Genomic DNA, 22,249 nt, shown 5'->3' with positions numbered 1-22,249 from the left:
CATAGATTTGGATAGAGCATTAATGATGGCTATGGAAAGTAACCTAGATTAATACAGTATTGCACTTGTTCAAGTTAGCCAGTGCATTAACTAATGTTAACAAAATAGAACCTTATTGTGTTAGCAAGGAACGATTCAGACCTTGAGTTTTCTACGGGCGTTGAACTTGCGCAGACACTCAACGGTTTCTTGGCGATGCATCATGGAGGCGACAGTGGAGCGTTGCTAAGTGTGAGAGAAAGATGTCACAGTCCTCAGGACAAATCTTTATTCAGATACAGTATGTTATGACAGATTGTATATAATACAAATTGGATATAAAGTCTCATTCAAAGTTTTTTATTACCAAATAGGCTAGCAAATGTTTATTTCATTGCAGACTGGAACTGTAAGCTCTTTGACATTATGCCAGTTGGTGCATGTAATCGTGACAGGCTGGGTGACGCAATATAGACCAGCCCTGAAAGATATATCAAAGTGCTTGGGGTTTAAGTCCAGGACACTTACGCAGATCCATGGATGCTTGATTGCTTGGTCAGCCGTGATCCTCTTCGCTGGGTTGATGGTCAGCATCTGGTTGATAAGGTTTTTGGCCTCTGGGGTAACAGTGTCCCACTCTGGAGAGGGAAACTAAGACATGAAAAAACAAGAGAGGAAAGATGATTGAGTTTTCTTGGCGAGATACAGTGAGGTCTACACTGAAAACCTGAGGTTTGTTTCATTTTAAACCTGAAAATGAGGGCGTGCTACCTCCCGGAAATTAGTTTTTGCAGGTTGGGATGTCTTATATTGTGTATTTACCATGGTAACTATAGTTTCCATAACCTTGAAACCGTGGTCAGAAAACCAGCCAGTATCTGGTGTGACCACCATTTGCCTCACGCAGTGCAACACATCTCCTTCGCATAGAGTTGATCAGGTTGTTGACTGTGGCCTGTGGAATGTTGGTCCACTCCTCTTCAATGGTTGTGCAAAGTTGCTGGATATTGGCAGGACCTGGAACACGCTGTCGTATACGCAGATCCAGAGCATCCCAAACATGCTCAATGGGTGACATGTCCGGTGAGTATGCTGGCCATGCAAGAACTAGGATGTTTTCAGCTTCCAGGAATTGAGTACAGATCCTTGCAACATGGGGCCGTGCATTATCATGCTGCAACATGAGGTGATGGTCGTGGATGAATGGCACAACAATGGGCCTCAGGATCTCGTCACGGTATCTCTGTGCATTCAAAATGCCATCAATAAAATGCACCTGTGTTCGCTGTCTATAACATACGCCTGCCCATACCATAACCCCACCGCCACCATGGGCCACTCGAACCACAACGTTGACATCAGCAAACCGCTCACCCACACGACGCCATACACGCTGTCTGCCATCTGCCCTGTACAGTGAAAACCGTGATTCATCCATGAAGAGAACACCTCTCCAAAGTGGCAGACGCCATCGAATGTGAGCATTTGCCCACTCAAGTCGGTTACGACGACGAACTGCAGTCAGGTCAAGACCCCGATGAGGACGACGAGCATACAGATGAGCTTCCCTGAGGCGGTTTCTGACAGTTTGTGCAGAAATTCTTTGGTTATGCAAACTGATTGTTGCAGCAGCTGTCCGGGTGGCTGGTCTGACGATCTTGGAGGTGAAGATGCTGGATGTGGAGGTCCTGGGCTGGTGTGGTTACACGTGGTCTGCGGTTGTGAGGCTGGTTGGATGTACTGCCAAATTCTCTGAAACGCCTTTGGATTATGGAAGAGAAATTCAATTCAATTCACGGGCAACAGCTCTGGTGGACATTCCTGCAGTCAGCATGCCAATTGCACGCTCCCTCAAAACTTGCGACATCTGTGGCTTTGTGCTGTGTGATAAAACTGCACATTTTAGAGGGGCCTTTTATTGTGGCCAGCCTAAGGCACACTTGTGAAATAATCATGCTGTCTAATCAGCATCTTGATATTCCACACCTGTGAGGTGGGTGGATAATCTCGGCAAAGGAGAAGTGCTCACTAAGACAGATTTAGACAGATTTGTGAACAATATTTGAGAGAAATAGGCCTTTTGTGTACATAGAAAAAGTCTTAGATCTTTGAGTTTAGCTCATGAAAAATGGGGGCAAAAACAAAAGTGCTGTGTTTATAATTTTGTTCAGTGTAGTTTTTTAATAGCCTTTCCTTATCCTGTTTATTCATAAGTGTAAGTGATATTCTTACAACTTAGGTGTATGTTAAGTAAAGTGGGCATGGTGCGCTAACCATTTTTGAGAAATAAATTTGCTTGGTTCAAATTCATAAATATTTGGGTCGCAGCATAATGACAATGGGAAAATGTGGGTCCCATGACCAAATCAGCTGAGAACCACTGGTATAGTTTATTTATATATTTTTATTTTGTATTTATTTATTTATAATGGTAGATTCCTAGTTCATTAAGGCCCAATGATATTTTTACATTTAAACATGCATTTTCTGTATAGCTGCTTTGTAAGGAAATGCATTGAGAAAAGCCCTACACAAATAAATGTGAAGTCAATATTTCAAGATCACTAATCATAAGTAATTTTGTGACATTGATCATGTGATTTTGTACAGATGGTAAGATGTTCTTCCATTGAAGCTCAAGATGCTCTTTATCATCCTAAATCATACTGGAGAACACGATCATCAGGTTTTACACAAACTTGTTGAGTTCATGAAGCTTAAGCACTGCTGACATCAATGCAAAAAGAAGACAAAACAAGTACTAATTCTGAATTCAACAATGTTAATTCAACTTTGCACCCAAATAGTTTTGCTAATACTGATAATATAAACAGTAATGAAAATTTGTACTACATAAGAAAAGAATGAAAAATAGAAGCATTTTCACTATCTCAGACTTTTGTATGAAACTGAGAGCTCAAATGTATACTGACATGGATAAACACACAGATCAATGGCTTCCATGGCCTGTAATGGATTTTAATATGATTAGAGCAGAGTAGCTAAAGTGATGACTGGAAGAGTTGTTTTCCACCTGGATGGCTGAAAATGCTGAAACCAAAACTGACCTTCATAATCACATCTCTCCCACACTGCAGCACTCCATCAAATGGACAACACCACTATGCAACAAACACAAAAAGCATGCTATACTCCCATGCACTTAGTGAGGCTAGTTAAGAGGGACTTTGAAAACACAAATTAAATCAAATTAGTATGAATCCATACTATGATCATGCTGGACTGACAAACTACAGCTGATCACACAATGCCATCTCCAAGACTGTTGTAACCTCATATAAGCTATATAGAATAGTGTTAATGGGAAAGATCCCACTGTAAACTGTTTTCCTTTGGGGTTTGAGGAGATGATAATGCTGATGATAATGAAGAAGACTCCTCGGTTGTATGTTCCACTGCTGAGCTCTAGAGGAGGGGGCTGCCATAATTTATTATTGAGTAACTTGGCTCTCTATCCCAACCAATTAAATATTAACAAAGGCTTCAATCTGGGCTCGTCACTCTTGGGTCGATGAGGTGGCACTGAAATCTCTGTATGAGGACGGCCATGAGAGCTTCTCTGTCAACAAGTTGATGGACAATAAAAGACTAATGAAAGGCCTTTCACTTTCTGCTACTGATTGAGCCAAATTCCGCTTAAACTGGGTTACAGTCACTTTTTTAAATAAATAGGCCTTTTGTTTGACATGCTTTTACTGTTCGACTGTTTACTAAATGTCTGCTTTAATTAGATCAGATATGGGTGCAGTGCGGAGCGATTTTGCCTGGAGTGAAAAGTAGGCGTTTTGAAAGTTGAATTTCTTCCGGCACTGCTCCATCACCAAGCTGGAGAATGATGGAGAAACACAACCGGGGAACCATAGGTTTGTTTTGGAATTTAAAAAGACTTGTGATGTGAAAACGAGAAGTTTTCCTTTAACACGTGTACACTACCGTTAAAAAGTTTTTAGAGAGAAATTAATACTTTTACTTAGCAAGGATGTATTAAATTGACCTAAAGTGACAGTAAAGACCTTTACATTGTAACACAATATTTCTATTTTAAACAAATGCTGCTCTTTTGACTATTTATTTAACAAATACTGAAAAAAAAAAAAAAAAAAAAAAAAATCACAATTTCCACAAAAATATTTTTTTGATTATTACATTACAAGACATTAAAGACCTTTACATTAATAAAATAAGAAATGTTTCTTGAGCATCAAATCAGCATATTATAATGATTTCTGAAGGATCATGTAACTGGAGTAATGACTGCTGAAAATTCAGCTTTGCCATCACAAGAATAAATAACATTTTGAAGTATATATTAAAATAGAAAATCATTTTAAATTGTAATAATAATTTACAATGTTACAGATTTTACGGTATTTTGGTCAAATAAATGCAGCCTTCATGAGCAAAAGAGAGGTCTTTCAAAAACACTAAAAATAGTGTGTGATTGATTTGGATCTACTGGGTATGGATCTATAGGTCTACTGGACAAAAAGTAATGAGAATAAACATTGAAAATCTCATATTGGTCAACCACTGATCTGAATATTAGGGTGGATGCGTTTCCTTCAATGGAACAGGCCTGATTAGATCTAAAACAGTGTCATTACATTATGAAGCAGTGAGAACTCATTAAGGGAAACAGTGTGTGTGATCACTCACGTCATAGGCTCCAGCCTTGATCTGTTGATACAGTTTGTGCTGATCCTCATCCCAGAAAGGAGGGTAACCCACCAGCAGGATATACAAGATCACACCTGCCCAGGACACATAAATTGAACTATTCAAATACTAATCCACTCTTCTTCCAAAGTAAAGAGACTGAATCACAAATTTAGTACACTGATTATTCATAAAAGGGGACAAATACATGACACTACAAAAAACAAAAGACGTTTTAAATGACACTTTAAATAAAACAGGTAAAAATCTTACCACAGGCCCAGATATCCACTGGCTTGCCATAGGGATCCTTTCTCAGGACTTCAGGCGAGAGGTATCCAGGGGTGCCTGCAAAACCTGTAAGGCCATATTGTGATTTACATACATTTAGTATCTAAAATGAACTGATTTCACTCAAAATCTTCAACAGGCAATAACATTTCAGTTTGTATTAAAACACAAAATAGTTTGTGAAAAAAGATGTGCAGATGTGTTTATTTTTTATAAGGCTGTATAATGTGAAAAAGCATATAAGAAATTCCCACAATGTTGGAAAAGCTTATTTTTAATTTGTTCACTTGCTTTGTCGTCTGTGACCTCTGACTTGGTTCAAGTGAGTAGTCTTGACTCAAAAAGAACATTAAACTCCATATTTCCCATGAGCACAGTGTAAAAACACAAGCTGGCTATTCTCCAGAGTTCTCCAGTCCCACAAGAGCCAAATATGCCATAGAGAGCAAACACAGCAATAAGGGAAAGCTAACGCTGCTTGAAAATCAGCAAATGTTTCAATGTATCAGAAACCAGTGAAATTAATTTGGTCTCTTGAATTTAATTCAATCTTGCATCAAGATGATCTACAATGGCTTCAAGCCAAATCCCTTTAAGAGATCAGGCTACCAACGAGTTGAAGGAAAAGCAAACGAGTCTTACCGAACCAGGCCTGCTGATCTCCCTGCACCTCGATGGCAAGGCCAAAATCAGCCAGCTTCACAGCCGCCCCCTTCATCTTACTGGCCAATAGCAGGTTCTCTGGCTATAAGAGGACACATGAAAGAGAAAAGGGTAGGAGACAAGAAAAGAAGGAGGAATAGTGAGAAAGAAAGAAAAAGAGAGAGGAGACATAGATAAGAGAGTGTGAAAGCACAAAGGAGAACATAAAATGGGTATATCAGAACTGAATCTCCAAATGCTGTGATTTTTACCATAAAAAGTAAAGGTGCCATTTTTTAGGTCAAAAGTTAACTTGAGTTAAGTTGAGGCCACAGTAGCAAAAATTCGCACTCAAAAAAGGTCCACCGTCAATGTATGAAGCATAGCAATCAGAAGTCACTTTTTTAAAACAAAGCTACTTTTTGTTGGACATTGTGGTGAATCTGCATGACCAACTTGAATCTGAGGTGAAATCTCACAAGAAATTCCCAACCGGATGGATTCCTGTTGATATCACTGTTTTTGGCTCGCAAACATTCTCTGAACAACAGTAAATGCGACCGCACCTTTACTATTCTACACAATTTCATCTAAATAACTTAAAAATAAAACACTAAACCAACATTATAGTGTACAGTATGAAAAAAATGTGTGTGAGCCAAAAGAATTATAAAGTGCAGTCGACAGGCATTCCCTCCCATACGGCTGCTCACTTATTCTGTGCATGATAATGCTAAAGGTGATGATCAAACATAACGAGACTGAGTTTAATCAACTGTGATCTGCATTAAAGGACATAAACGTATCCTGCATGTTCTATGAGGACAGTCTTTCATCCCCACACTGTAGGAATACTGAGATCTGGTCTCGAACTACAAAGAAAATCAAGTCAGAGACAGAAATAGTGTGCATGCTTGTATATGTGTGCGAAAAGAAGGGAGAGATCGCATGTGGTGTCTTTATCTTACTGGTGTCTGTGTGTAAAGCAGACCGATACTTATGACAGCACACCCACTGCTCTGAGCTGCATAATTCATGAAGAGACAGAGAGGGCTTGTAGTCTCATGCTACGAGAGCAGGGGTGAGCTGCTCTCTCGCCCCGCTGTCCCACACACCCCGCTGCCTCTGTATGCTGCAGACACAGGCCTGACCCGGACACAGCGCAGCCAACCTACAACAACTGCCGGAACAATTTTTATAGTGAGCTGCACACAACACACTTTCTGTGACGTCATGACATGGTGATGGCTTGTTATAATAAATATTAATTAAAGGGATAGTTCACCCAAAAATCATTTACTCACCCTTAAGTTGTTCCAAACCTGTATGAGTTTCTTCTGTTGAACGCAAAAAAATATATTTTAAAGAATGTTGGTAACCAGACAGTTGACGATAGCCATTGACTTCCATAGTATTTTTAGTATTATATGGAAGTCAATTGATACCGGCGTCAACTGTTTGATTACCAACATTCTTTAAAATATCTTCTTTTGCGTTCAACAGAAGAAACTCATACAGGTTTGGAACAACTTAACAGTGAGTAAGTGATAAAAGATTTTTTGGGTGAACTATCCCTTTAAATCATACTGACAGAAGATTACTTTCCTAGACTGCCCAATGATGTAAACTAAGGAATATTCATAAGCCAAGCCAAAAAAAATGTCTAAAGGTCAAATTTTTAAATGCTAGGCATCACATCCTCCTCCTCATCTTTTTTTAAGAGCTCAAAGATTTTTGAATCAGTTTTTAGCACTTGAAAATGGTATCAACATAAAAAAAACACAGCAAACAATCAACACAGAATTGCAGATAATAGATAAATTAGTAGACAAATAAATAAGATAAATAAATTGCTACTTTTCTAGATAAATAGGTCAACCTTACATTTGTTGGAACAACTGTTCTTTTCACTTAATTCAAGGGCACAAAAGGTAGAAGGATAACCACTGAAGCGAATGGTCTGTTGGAACTGTGCGCTAGCACAGGTTAAAATTTCAGTTTATTGGTATTTATAATGCCTAACTTAATAAAACAGGCTGTGTGATTACGAGGAATGATTACTTCAAAATGTAAGACAAGTATGCAAATGTATGCAAGTTTAAGGGACTTCATTTAAATTAAATGCATACACCGCTTTAGCTATCGTCACGTGCCAATGTGCCATAGGTTGTGCTCCTGCTCGACTGTCCCTGTTCGGTTCTTACGTCCCTGCGTCATAAGATTCTCTTGTCTGTCTGTGTTCAATAGTCTCTTTCGCTCTGATGAATTAGAGGAGGCAAAATGAGTCCCTACCGCACACGCTCACCACCATGCCACGGTTCTGCAGCCTCTGTGACATCACACGAGTTTCCATAGCAACCGGCCTGCCTTCAGCACTCCTCTGTCTGCCTTTACTTTTAGAGGTGAACTAATATGAAAGGGCCGGTTCAGTTGGAGGTTCTGGAGGGGTGGGGTTAGACACATTTTTGTCCACCACATGCCGCTGATCTGTGTTTCATCAGTCATTACTGCAGAAAAAAACCCACTTTCACGCAAACACACGATTTGACCTCTTACACAGATTACCTACTCTACATCTACCAGGGAAGATGAGAAGATACAAAAGAAAAAAAATTGCTGTAACCTCTGACAAGCACTGTTTAACATCAATCCAATATGAAGTTCAGACTGAATGATGGAATTTAAGCAACAAATCTCTCCATCCTCTATTAAACATCCCTTTGATTGCTTTCTGCATTGTGCTTGTCATCAAATCGCCCCTCTGGATTCGCCACAGCCAACTGGCCACTCTCTGACGTCAAGAAACACAAATAACAATCAAACAGGCAAGAAAACGGACATCCATGTTCTCCAGTGACAAGTTAGCAGCCACACAGTGTTTAATGTCACAAGCACATGTTTGAGTGTGTGCTGATGACGCCACAGCGTTGCCAAGAGGAGGAGGAGGGTTTGGATGACGCAAGCTCCAGGATTGGCACATTTCCACACTGACGGCATGACTCACCTTGAGGTCCCTGTGCACAATGTCATGCTGGTGGATGTGGCTGACGCTTTCCAGGATCTGATTGATGCAATGACTGAGAGAGAGAGAGAGAGAGAGAGAGAGAGAAAGCAGGGAGAAGGAAAAGAGGGACAGATTAGGAAAAGAAACCCAGGCATTAGCACATGGATCTAACTCCAAATAGAAGATCAGGCACAAGAAATCTAGCTGAAGAATCTGGCGTATGCGGAGAGACTGAGCTTTGTATGAACAGATAAATACTCTGATTTGTTTTATGGTTGTCAAAGCTGCCAGAGTAGCTCTCCAGGATGGGAATGAAGATACATTTACCATGTCATCCAAATGCCAAAACAGTTTTCCTGAAGCTGAATAAATAGAGCAAACACAGTAATATTGCTTTTTTACAATTTAAAATAATTGTTTCTATTTGACTCCAGTCTTCAGTGTCACATGATCCTTCAAAAATCATTAAAATATGCTTAAGAAACATTTATTATTATTATCATCATTGTTGAAAACATTTTTTTTCCCAGGATTCTTTGATTAATAGAAAGTTCAAAAGAACAGCATGTATCTGAAATAGAAGGCATTTGTAACATTATACACATCCATTCAAAGGTTTGAAGTCAGTAAGATTGTTTAGGTATATACAGAAATCAACACTTTTAATTCAGGATACATTAAGGTGATCAAAACTGACAGTAGATACATTTATTATGTTACAGAATATTTCTATAGTCAATGTCTCTATTCAGCAAAAAATCCTGAATTGTGTTTTTTTTTACCACAGTTCCCCCAAAAATATTAATAGCTTTGCCATCACAGAAATAATTTCATTTTAAAATATATAAAAATAGAAATTGGTTTCTTATTAACCAAGTTACTTTAAATTGTAATAATAATACAGTTTATAATAATAATAATAATAATAATAATAATAATAATAATAATACCGTTTTATTTTATTTCTGATCTATATCAATATTTCTCTCTCACACTCTCTATAGGGCATTTGTTGATCCGGCAGACTTGCACTGCAGAGAGACATTTCAAGAAAGTGAGGCGACATAAATAAGCACCGGTGGAGCTGGAAAGAATGTTTATAAATGCAGAGAGTGGAGCTGCTCATTACGGAGCTCTGAAACCTGTTCAAAAGGTCATGACCCGAGGACAGACGAAGGGTTGGGAGGTGATGACAGCTCTCTGAGGGAATGTTTATTTGTTTGTTTGGAAACATACTTAAACCAAATCATTCAGAGATGTATTTTTTCATGTAAAGAGAGAGCAAAAAAGAGAGCGCTTGCAGAAAGAAAAGCAATGGGAGTTGCGGAAAGAAAGAGCCCCATTAGAAATTCCCTAAAGCTCTCTTGAGGAAGGATGGCGAGGAAGGCATTTCTTGTGTCCAAATTTGGCAAAATCTGTGGACTGCATTCCATTCCATCCCATTACAGAGGCACTTTCCAGCAAAAACTCTCTCTGTTCTCCCTTGATGCAAACTCTCAGAAGCAGTCTTCACACTGTAAGTCTGGAGAGTGCCTTCCAAAAGTAATTGGAAAGTGACACTAATTTTGCTGTTCCGGCTTAGTGCTGAATATGAAGTGGATATGGACTGAAGTGCAGACAGTCAGCTTAAATTTAAGGGGATGCCTATTCAGGCAGCAGTTTAAAAATAATCACATTTCAGGCCAGGTTCCATCCCTGTTAAAGCACAGAGTATTTACATAGCTTGACATTATTTGAAATAAAAATATCATGTTTAATAATCAGTATCCTGCGTAGCCCTGGCATTTAATGATTGTCTCACTGTTTGAGACAAAAGGGCAGCATTAGAGTCAGAATATCTTCACTGAGGCCTTACAGTAAAGTACTGCGGTGGTGCCATGGTGCAGTGATGGCTGCAGACAGTAATACCATGGTACTATGCGTATTGCGTACATCACTATATAACTGCTATAGTACAAACACACACATTTTTTGATTTAAAAAATAATAATATATATAATATATATTTTTTTTCTTTTTTTATCGTACTGTACGTACACACGGTTGTATGTGTGTTTGTACTATAGCAGTTATATAGTTATATAGTATAGTGACTAATATATATATATTTTTTCACTTTCTCCACAAAAATATTAAAGCAGCACACTTTTCAACATTGATAGTAATAAGAAATGTTTCTTGAGCACCAAATCAGCATATTAGAAATGATTTCTGAAGGAACATGTGACAGTAAATGATGCTGAAAATTTGCCATCACATGGAAATTTTTTATTTTTAAATATATTAAAATAGAAATCAGTTACTTAACAGTAATTTTAAATTGAAATAATGTATTTTTAAATAATTTTTTATTAAATAAATGTAGCCATGGTGAGCTTTTTTTTCCCAAAAACTTTAACAGACCCTAAACCTTTGAACAGTATTGTATATATACAGAAATATATATACATATATATAAAATCGTACAACTAAACACTGATATGGTTTTAGCTGAATTTTTGAACATACCTTGCATCTGCTTCACTGTAATATTCTCTTGCGACAATGTCTTCAAACAGTTCTCCACCAGTCACACTACAGGAAGAAATACAGGCTTTATAAACAGCTCAAGGGAGGAGAACTCAAAACTATAAACTATAAAGAGCATGAGGCCTGTAGAGGAGTGTGTGGCTAATGGAGGGAAGTTTTATCACCGCGGTTCGGCACTTAAGTGTTGGGTGAGCTCTATCAGATTCTTAATGACACAAGAGCCCTGAGAGAGGACCATACAGTTACAATCTACACACACGTATGTCTCGCTCTCACACAACGCAGTTACACAGAGGACTCTATATCTCAACAACACTTCAGACTCTGATAATCGTTCAACATGATGTCAACATAACTCAAGCAAAGGAGTTCAGAAATAAACCAAAGTATTTTAGACTATATGGTAGGGATGCACAACATGTATAGATATATATATGTGTTCATTTTTAATGTTATCGTTATTGGCCCGGTAAGAAAATGTAACTGATATGTTAAAGCCGATAAATAATAGTTTCTTTCAGCAGAGACACTTCAGATGTGAACTGTTCGTCATGATGCTTTTGAATTGCTTGAAATCTGATTGGAATTACTTCAAAAAGGAAAATACAGTTAAGTGCAACGTGTGCAGCGCAAGTGTGTCATATAGGCTACATTAAATTATAATGAGAACATTATAATTGTGTGCTTGTGACATGGCCTTTAATGTCAAGACTTTTGTTTTTGTAATCAGGCTCTCAAAACTTTTGGGATTCATGTTTATTGGCCAATATGTCGGTTATCGGGTTTCAAATATAAAGAATTATCAGTATCAGCCAAAATGTTCATATCAGTGCATCCCTACTATATGGTAAAGAGAAATGGCCCTACTGGCTGGAGAAAAGAGTTTAATAGTCATACATCAATTACATTTTCCTGTAATTAACAGTTAATTACAGCCAAACAGGGCTGGAAGGAAGTGGAAAGTGCGAGTATACAGGCCTCATCTAGGATCAATCTTGTTTAACAGCAGAAGTAAGAGGGAAGATCAGAGTGTCTGACTCAGATACTTACAGGTCAAAGACCAGGTAATGAAAGCCTTCTTCTGAGATACTGTCATGGAGACGCACTGTTGAGGGAAAACAGATAGAGAGAATGAGGTAAGACAGAGAAACAACATAAGCAGGATGAACAGAACAAGCTTTTATCCTTTTCTTGACCTGCCCATGAAGTCATCCTCGTTAAGCTCAATTACAAAACCCAACCTTGCTGCCTAATGCCTTCTAAGGCAGCATCGTAAGTGACCCATTTGGAACGGTGCACATAGAGAGCGACTCCACATACATGCCACACAAATAGAACTCAGCAAAAGACAGTGGTTCTCAACCTAAAGCATAATATTCGAAGGCCATACACCATATAAGGTAAGACATTTTCTGTATTTCTGTAATTGTTGTAATTATGACAATGTAGCTTGTTTTCGAAATTATTTTATTAACAGAAACTGGGACTATTTATATATTAAAGGGGACCTATTATGCCCCTTTTTACAAGCCGCATTTCCACTGCTGGAACTTTCCCCAGGAACAAGAGAATTTGGGGTGGTACTCTGTGTGTTTCGACCGGAACCAGGGTCTAAATCAAGTTCCGGGAAAAAATTCCCTGCTCGCAAGGTAGCATTGTTTCAAAGTTCAGGAACTTTCGGGGGTGGGACTTGGGCGCTGAACATGCTGATGGGTTGAGTTCACGCAGCATTTTGATTGGTTGTCTCTACGCAGCATTTTATTTCAACCACCATTTTTTATATTCTGTTGCGGTGCGTGCATTAACAGTTGTTTGCAATTCGAATCGACAATGGAGTTTAAAATACATCCGATGGACCGACGACGAGGTTCAGGCTTTATTAAGATTGGAAATGGAAACGCAGACAGCAACAGGTCTGGGGGGAAAAAAGTTCCTGGGACAATTTGTTCCGGGTAATTTAAGTTAATAAACCCCATTTTAATTAACCACAATGACATAGGATATGAAGGACTAAAAATGACAGAACGAAAAATAAATAAATAAATAAATAAAAGTAGAAATAAATAAATAAACGCAGAAATAATAGTGAAAATAAATACATTTTGGTAATATAAATGGCTATTTCTGTATTTTTACATGTATTTTATTTATTTATTTATTTATTTATGCATTTCTATATGTATTTATTTATGTATTTATACATTTATTTATATATTTATGTATTTATATATTTATTTATTTATATATTTATATATGTATTTATTTCTAAATTTATTTATTCCTACATTTATTTATTTATGTATTTCCACATTTCTACATTTATTTATTTCTGTATTTCCACATTTCTACATTTATTTATTTCTGTATTTCCACATTTCTACATTTATTTTTCCCTGCGCATGTATGCTAATTTACCTATGGCTAAGCCACGCCCCCTCCACTCACTCAGACAAACATTCAACATTGGGTAACAGGCGCTATGGCAGCTGTCACAGTAGGAGACATTTCACAGGAGGCAATTGATGATTTTTTGGAGACAGAAAGATTATATATCATCTCGATGTCACCAAAAGGGCCTTAAATATGCATTGGAGGGTTATATTAATAATTTTATTGTTGAGAAGGTCGATAAGCTTCAGCTCCAGACAAAGATTTACAGTTCACAGTGTAAACGTTATAGTTTGGTGGTATTTTGCTTCAAACGCTCGCTTTATACGCGTCCTATTCGCTTTGGATTCAAAATGTTCAAGCGTCGAACTAGACGCGGATACGCGCGAATTTGACGCTCTATTCGTGCTTGGTGTGAGCGCAGAAGAACAGGCTGCGATGTCAGATTGCAATGCTGGAGTGTGTGTGTGTCAGAGAGCGGGCGCGATCGAACAGTGGAAACATAAAAACATACTCCATTTTGTTCATACAGGACATAATTAAAACTGCAAAGTGTTTAGCCTACTTATATTTGTGTAAAACACAACATTGTGCTTTTGTCAAACTGTAAACTCTTGTCAAACTGTAACCTACAACTGTCACCCAACCAAAATCACACACACGTACGCTGTTTAAAAGCCAAAATGACAAGAAAAAACATAAAAACGAATAAAAACTGACTAACTGCAATGCATTGCAATGGACGTGAAAGCAGAGAATGCTATGCGTACTGTGATTGGCTCATCGCGTTTGGGGGCGTGGCTTAGCCATAGGTCAATTAGCATACATGCACAGGGAAAAATAAATGTAGAAATGTGGAAATACAGAAATAAATAAATGTAGAAATGTGGAAATACAGAAATAAATAAATGTAGAAATGTGGAAATACAGAAATAAATAAATGTAGGAATAAATAAATGTAGAAATAAATGCATATATAATTATATAAATAAATAAATATAGAAATACATAAATATATAAATAAATGTATAAATACATAAATAAATACATATAGAAATGCATAAATACATAAATACATGTAAAAATACAGAAATAGCCATTTATATTACCAAAATGTATTTATTTTCACTATTATTTCTGCATTTATTTTTTTATTTCTACTTTTATTTATTTATTTATTTATTTTTCGTTCTGTCATTTTTAGTCCTTCATAATAGGAGACTGTGATACACTAATAAGGATACATAACATACAAATATTGGGCAAAATTTAATTAAATATTTTTACATTTTTATTTGGCTTACTCACATTTTAATTTAACATTTTTAATTACACTGAACTATTTTAGAACTGAATGAATTATAAGTTTATTTATAGACAACATTTTCTCATGCTCGGCCAACATCTAGGATTTTCTTTTTTGTATTTGTTGCAATGCATTGTTGTGGGATTGTTTTCTCTTCAAAGGATACAAGTTACATTAGAAGGCAACACTATCACATTTTTTTTTCTTTGAAACAGTGTGCCTTGATATATTGTGCACAATAAGACCGAGCTGTGAAAAAAGAAACACTGACTTCATGACCACTTTAAATTAAAAAGAATCACAGCTGACATCATTCGTGTCAGAGGAGGTACTGAGGTTCACATTACTGAGGGAACGGTGGCATTGCAAGTAAGGCAAGGAACATTTGTTATCCTGATTGAAAGTAATGAATTTGTCATCGGTAGTTACAGATTTGAAACAGTGCACCTGCCAGATCTCACACACGCAGGCATTAAGAGACCCCTTGGCTCGCTCTCATTGTGTGTGGGTCTGTGTAAATGACAGCGTGCATTAATCTCAGACATGTGAGAGGTGGCTGTGCTAGAGGAGGGCAGAGAGGACAAAGCAGAATTATATTATCTCCACATACACCCAGGATCACCCGCGGCGCTGACACAAACACACACATTCTGACAGGAGGACTGTGTTTTTTAACACAATTCAGACTCATGGTGCTGTGAACAGTGTGTGAATGGAGAGAGATTTTAACAGGTTGGCCAGAGAGAAGTGAGGTGTGGATAGAGGAGATTTGTGTTGTACTCTGATGGAGATGACACTAGTTATTGCTCTAGTACTCTAGAGCAATAAAACTTGCCCTAATACTTTTGACTTGAACTAGAGTACTGGTACTTCACTGGTCTAAAACTAAAATGGAAAAAAAGCAATAATATTAGTCGTGTGTGTTGTAGTAATGTAGCTTCTGCTGCAGATGCGTATAAAACATATTTATATATAAAATAGACAATGTACTAAATACTTGGGGTCAGTAAATATTTTTAATTCCTCGAAAGAAAGAAATACTTTTATTCAGCAAGTATGTATTAAATTTATGAAAGTGACAGTAAAGACATTTATAATGTTAATGTAAAAATGACTTATTTGAAATAAATGCTGTAAATTTATCCTGGTTTACACAAAAATATTAAGCAGCACAACTGTTTTCAACACTGATAATAATAAGAAATGTTTCTTGAACACCAAAGCAGCATATTAGAATAATTGTTTTTAAATTGGAATAAATTACATTTATTTAAAATTGTAATAGTATTTCACAATAATGCTGTTTTTACTGTATTTTTGATCAAATAAATGCATTATTTAACGGTCAAAGCATTAAAAAAAAACCTTATCGACCACAAACTTTTGTATTTTATATTACTTTATTATTATTTTTAAATATTTCTGAACATTTATTTGCTAATTTATTTTGTATCTTTGTTCAGTTATCACCCTACATCTATTGTTATAACCCTACACTGAACTAACCATATTGGGAGAAAAATCTGACTGATCAATAAAAGTCACGGGACATATAAATCAAAATCTTTTATTTTATTGGTAGGTGAGTTTTCTTTTACTTAGCGGAAAAATAAATTCTGCAAAAACACCAGTGTTGGGTGAATTGTCACAATCTGTTGAAGAGCTTCACAGGAATGCATTGTTCCTTTCTTACATTTTGTTGCACTGAAAACGCATGCCTGAAGACGCAGCTCTGAGTGAGATAACATGAAGAATGCATGTAGATGCATGTGGGCTGTGTGTGTGACAGAGCTTATGTCACACTATCTGGTCTAGCTATGAGTCTGTGGGCCAACGGCAGTCATGTTTTCATATCTGCTGTTTTTTTTAGAAGAGGGTTTGTTACCAACAAACCCCACTGTTGGTAAAATGTACAGAGGCTGTTAGTTACCCTGCATATGTACAGTCTATGTGTTCAAGAAAAAGGAAGCGGAAAAGAACGAGTGTGAGTCTTTGCTGCCATAGGCCATGTGCTCCTTGAGCATGCTCTCTCTCTCTCTCTCTCTCTCTCTCATATACACACTTGATTGCTCTTGAGTTTACTGGCAGTCCATGCAGAAAACATGACAATCTGATCCTTTGAGAGAGAGTGAGAGGGAGAAAGAGTAAAAAAAAGAGAAAAAGAGAACATGAGAGAGAGAGAAAGGGCCATTTAAGGCGGTTAAACAGTAAAGGGTACTAAAGACAGATTTAGGCCACTGGGAATGGAAGGGAGGGAATACAAGAGAAAGAGAAAAGCTTGAGAGGAGAGATGAGATAAGAGGGTGGGAAGGGAGACAAATCCTAGAAAGAAGAAAAATGAGGGCTACAAAAAACACAAAAAAGGTGCAACATCAAGCAACGATTGTGGCTACTAATGATTATCAATGACACACATTTCAGATTGTCCCTTACATAAAGGTATAGTATCTCTTGGAAACTTGGAATAGCCAAAGTCTTATGGTTTAATTTTATGTGGCATCTCTGTCCTTTTTGGAGTTCAAATTGTTTTGGTATATAAAAAGGAGCAGCTTGAACATTGTATCTAACCTCTCATTCTTTGTTTCATGGAAGAAAATAATAACATGAATAAACACGAAGGAAAGTAAATGCTGACAAAATTGCACCTTCTGGGTGAATATTCCCTGTTAAATAAGTCTGGTGTGACTCATTTAATCACGGTTAAAGGATATTTTCACAAACAGTTCCGACCATTTTGTTTTAATGGCTGTTAATCAGCTGTTCACACACACTGAAGTGAGCCTGAAGAGACGAAGCCTGAGACATTTCCATGATTTTGCATGAGCAGGAGATTTTGTCTGTGTGATCTGTCGTGTCAGCCACATCCTTTCTCATTCCATGCAAATAATCTTGTGTTGAATGTGAAGCATGTTTGTACAGTATGTCTCACTGTACATCCATTATTATCCTTGATTACTGAGGGGAGAATGGCATCAGGGCATGTTGCATGCCAGACTCGAATCTGCACCCCCTGCATTGAGCATATTGAGCACAAGCATGTTGTTGAGACTCACCTATGTTGGGGTGTTTGAGCAGACGGCAGATCCGAGCCTCTCTCTCCAGCTTCTGATGATCTGAGGATTAAACACAGAGAGAACAATTCAGCACATTTAACTCCTGAACCTCCACACCTGTCAGAACACAAACATTATCAGTGAAGAACCACTTACACTACTGTTGAAAAGTTTAGGGTTTTTTAATGTTCCTAATAAAAAAGTCTGCATGTATTTGATCATAAATACAGTTTCTCACACAAATCAATTCTGTTTCTCTTTTGGCTTCAGAAGACGGACTTTTATGATGTTTTTAAATGGTGTTTTTTGGTCATTTGGTTCACTTTCATTATATGGAAATGACCGATGTGCTCAATCACCCTAGATGAATATCAAATCCCAGGTGTAAACAGTGCCTGTGATGCAGTCAATGCAACCGTTTAGTGACATAATTAATAGCAGGCATTCTGCCCTATTATTAGCAATAATATAGTTAATGACTCTGGGCGAATGCAATGTGCATGAGGTAAAGATGTCCACTCTAGAAAGAAAGCGTCCAAGATTAATAGAACTGCCCATCCTGAAATAACGAGCATCGATCTCTAAAAGGATACAAGGTCATAACCTCTATGGGAAACCTTTCAAGATTTTTTATGGCAGGGAAATCAAACAGACACACAAACAAACTGTTTCTGCAGTGTAAATACATTATATGAATACATAGGTCCTCCCAGCCTATAAACAATTATGTTACGCACCACCATTCATGGTAGAGACCTGATCATGTGATATAAAGAATAAGCCAAGAGGGTTTTGAACTCTTGACTATGTGTCAGTATGGAAAAGCAGAGTTTCTAATGCAGGGCTGTTGTGTATACTCTATCAAAACCATGTCAAGAATCTTAATAGAGTTGTCTGCATTACGCCAGACAACACCCTAGTTGAAAAGAATGCACATGTGCACCAAACACAGTCATCTGCAGCAGCAGTGATCCACTAGTAGGAATTCAAATCATGAACTCAATGCAGGCACTCCTGCTGGGTCAGATCAGTCTCACTTAAACACTAGCACACACAGTGCTCTTATGCATAACATATCCTTAGTCCAAGATCACACAGTACCAGGTGTGTGCTACTCGTCTAAAATGAGCCAGACCTCAAACTGTAAGAAAATATTACAAAATATAATAAAGACTGAAAAAAAAAAAAAAGTATAGATGTCCCAGGGTGTTTATGTACTCGTGTTGCTATGTTCCTGTCGGAGGCCTTCACTAACCGCATGTGGATGTGGATCTTCTACCCAAAAAGACTTCAAATTCTCTGACAGCCCCAAAGCATGATTCTCAGAAATGACATCAGCTTCAATCTTAAAGGATCAAATATTAATCTAAAAACCATCACCAACACACTAACATCACACAGCCTTAGCATTCACAGTACTTCTCATGAACACACACACACTTGAAGTGATGATGTTTTCATCATATTTGTAGAAATACATGTGGGTGTAGGATCACGGGTGGCTTAAAGCTTTTCTGAAAAGTGCTACCTAACAAACATCCCTCTGAAAGAACGAACGGTGACCGCTGTGAGTGATGTGCGTGTGCGTTCGGTTTATGGCAGCAGATGTCTTTATTACCTAACAGAATTAATCCAGGACATTTAATATTCGGCTCCCTACAGAACAGTTAATCTGATGGCTGAGCGTGAGAGACGGCCGTACAACGACTGCTGGCATGTAGAGAAAATAAACACACACATAAATTAAACACTTTGAGAATGTGTAATAAAACATTTTGTTTTTATCATTTGCTGCACCTTCCACATGCAATCTATCCACTGCATTATAAATCAAGTTTGAAGTAGAATAAACACAAATCCACTGATGGCTGTGATCTGATAAAGGCTTCGAAAAAGAGAAATGGCTTTGAGTGGCCCCTCTCCCACCTTTTTTTCTTTCCACTCACGCTCCTCCCTTTGTGCGATGATCTCTCTCGTTTTCTCTTTTTATCCCATTACTGAAGAGATAAATAAATGATGTGTTGTTCAGTGACCATATCTAAAATCCAATTGGGCTAAGTGCTGCTTTCTCACTGTGCGGTCAGGTCCATGATGTCATGGACTCTCAGAGAGAGAGAAACAGAGAGATTCAGAAAGCAGGAACAGTGAATTGACTGCTATGAACGGTTAAATGAAACATCAACAGGTGTATAAGAGCCCTGAGATTGGATCAGCATAAACCTTTGATGACAATGAGGATTCTAGACCAGCAACTGTATATATGGTTTAAAACTAATTCCAATAGATTCCAAAAAAATTCCAAAAGATAGCAGGAACCTTCCACAAAACAAACACAATACAATTTATATTTCTGTTTCAGCAAACGGTCAGTGAAAATAGAATTAAAACCATTATTTGTGTGATTTTTGGGGGTCAGTAAGAATTTATGTTTTTTAAAGTTTCACCAAGCCTACATTTGAGTAAAAATATACTAAAAATAGTAATATAGTGAAATATAGTTTTTTTTTTTTTTACCATCTAATAGTAACTGTTCTATAATATAATACAGTAATATTGTAATATATTAATTACTTTAAAATGTGTTTTATTCATGTGATGGCAAAGCTGAATTTCCAGCATTATTACTTTATTCTTCAGTCACATGATCCTTCAGAAATCATTCTGATGTGCTGATTTGCTGCTCAGAAAACATTTATTATTATTATCAATGTTGCAATCAGTTGCACAGCTTAATATTTTTATGAAAATATGGTAAATCTTTTCAGGACTCTTCAAAAGAACAGATTTATTTGGAATAGAAATCTTTTGTCATTATAAATGTCTTTACTGTCACCTTTGCTCAATCTAACGCATCCTAGCTGAATAAAATAATTAATTTCTTAAACAAAAAACTTGCTGACCTGAAACTTTTGAACTGTAGTGTAATAATCAGACAAAATGTCCACAAATGAATATAGTTCATTGGTCTAGCTGTAGGGTGTTTATACCTGCCAAGCAACGTAGAAACTTACACATTAAAATTGAATGTGCAGTAACACGTTCAAGATGTTTATCAGCTTTTACAACAGCACCATGGCTCATCCAATATCAGACCTGTGTGTTTTTATAATGTACCATAAATACCAATCCGTTTTGAAAGCACAGCTGGAGCTGTTTATATGTTTGCAGGTGCTCTTTCCAAGTTCCTTAAACAATAAAAACATCAAGTCAAATCAATACGTTTCTTTCATGTCTATCAATGGCTACAGCGAAATAACTTCTGTAAGCAAGTCAGTACAATAATGACACTTCAGCATGAGCATGAGCAGATGCATCATGGGCCGGTAACCTCAAATGCACCCTTAGAGCGAGTGTAAATCTCTGTGGTCAAGGTCTCAGTCTAGAGTCTATGTAAAATAAGAAGAAAAATTGCAAGGGGGAAGGAAACCTGCTGCCAGATGCATTACTGCTTTTACAGTTACAATACAAAACAAAGTAATTGGTACCATGGTAATATATTCACTACATTGTATGCACACAAATAATCACCATATACCACTGTACAAATCACAGTACTTTTTTTTGTAATAGGTGCCATGCAGCTCTATAAGTCTCATTTCTGTTCTGGATTTACTAACAGATGCTACACAGCAAAAATGAATTGGCTTAATTTAGTTTAGTTGAGTCCTACAGCTCTGAAAAACACATTGAGAAAATGTGTGCACATATGCGCAAGCTGCTCCTGCTCTCACAGATCCCAACACGTCACAGAACACGAAACTATGTAGTCAGCCCAGACTCTTGAACAGACAGTATACGGTCACTCCTACACATACTGGAAAAGGTGAGGGACTTTAATTAATTGCTCATTCTTCTCTCACATCTCCTCTGCACTCCAGAGAAGTGCCCTTGTTGTGGCCTTTTCACTCGTTCTGTCTGCTTGCTTTATTTTTCATCCTCTGTTGGCTCATCAACGCTGACCTTAGTGTCCTCACTGTTTACAAATCACAGGCTAACTCCAGTTGAAGACTACTGACTTTCGTCTCGTTCTCCATCCCTTCCTTTCCTTTTCTGCTGGTCAGCTGTTCTTCCATGACAACAGACACACGGTGGAGTGTTATCATCATCTTGACTCATTTATCACAACCTGGCCATCTCTTTGACATGTACTGGTCCAATCTGTCCAGTCCTGCCCTTTTCCTGATGTGTTCTCTTGCTTCCTATTCTTTTGCTGTCTTGCGAGCACTGGCAGTTCCTTCAGGAAATGCAAATGTAGTTCAGCAGCTGCTATTCCACAATGTTCCAACCGCAGTGATTTAGAAGTGTAGATATCCATGTCAGTAGTGGTCATTTAGTAGACAAAAGCACTTAGAATGTCACGTTAAGTGTTAAGTGTTTTGC

General features: G+C 37.5%; 1 protein-coding gene across 17 annotated transcripts in view; it reads right to left on the bottom strand.

The window, feature by feature from the left end:
* Window positions 1-22,249, bottom strand: part of camk2g2 (calcium/calmodulin-dependent protein kinase (CaM kinase) II gamma 2) — a 60,718-nt gene that overhangs the window by 22,046 nt on the left and 16,423 nt on the right. For all 17 annotated transcript variants that reach the window (XM_084390888.1, XM_084390889.1, XM_084390891.1 and 14 more), the window contains exons 3-11: window positions 17,870-17,929; window positions 12,173-12,227; window positions 11,102-11,167; window positions 8,594-8,666; window positions 5,590-5,692; window positions 4,930-5,013; window positions 4,657-4,751; window positions 508-630; window positions 142-225 (exon numbers count right to left, since the gene is read on the bottom strand). In XM_084390888.1, coding sequence (XP_084247014.1) covers window positions 142-225; window positions 508-630; window positions 4,657-4,751; window positions 4,930-5,013; window positions 5,590-5,692; window positions 8,594-8,666; window positions 11,102-11,167; window positions 12,173-12,227; window positions 17,870-17,929 — 743 coding nt within the window. The remainder of the gene's footprint in view (window positions 1-141; window positions 226-507; window positions 631-4,656; window positions 4,752-4,929; window positions 5,014-5,589; window positions 5,693-8,593; window positions 8,667-11,101; window positions 11,168-12,172; window positions 12,228-17,869; window positions 17,930-22,249) is intronic.

This window comes from Rutilus rutilus (genome assembly GCF_951802725.1).
Source record: "Rutilus rutilus genome assembly, chromosome: 20".
Lineage (NCBI taxonomy): Eukaryota > Metazoa > Chordata > Actinopteri > Cypriniformes > Leuciscidae > Rutilus > Rutilus rutilus.
Note: the sequence above shows the minus strand (reverse complement) of the source record. Positions and strands in the feature narration are given on the sequence as shown.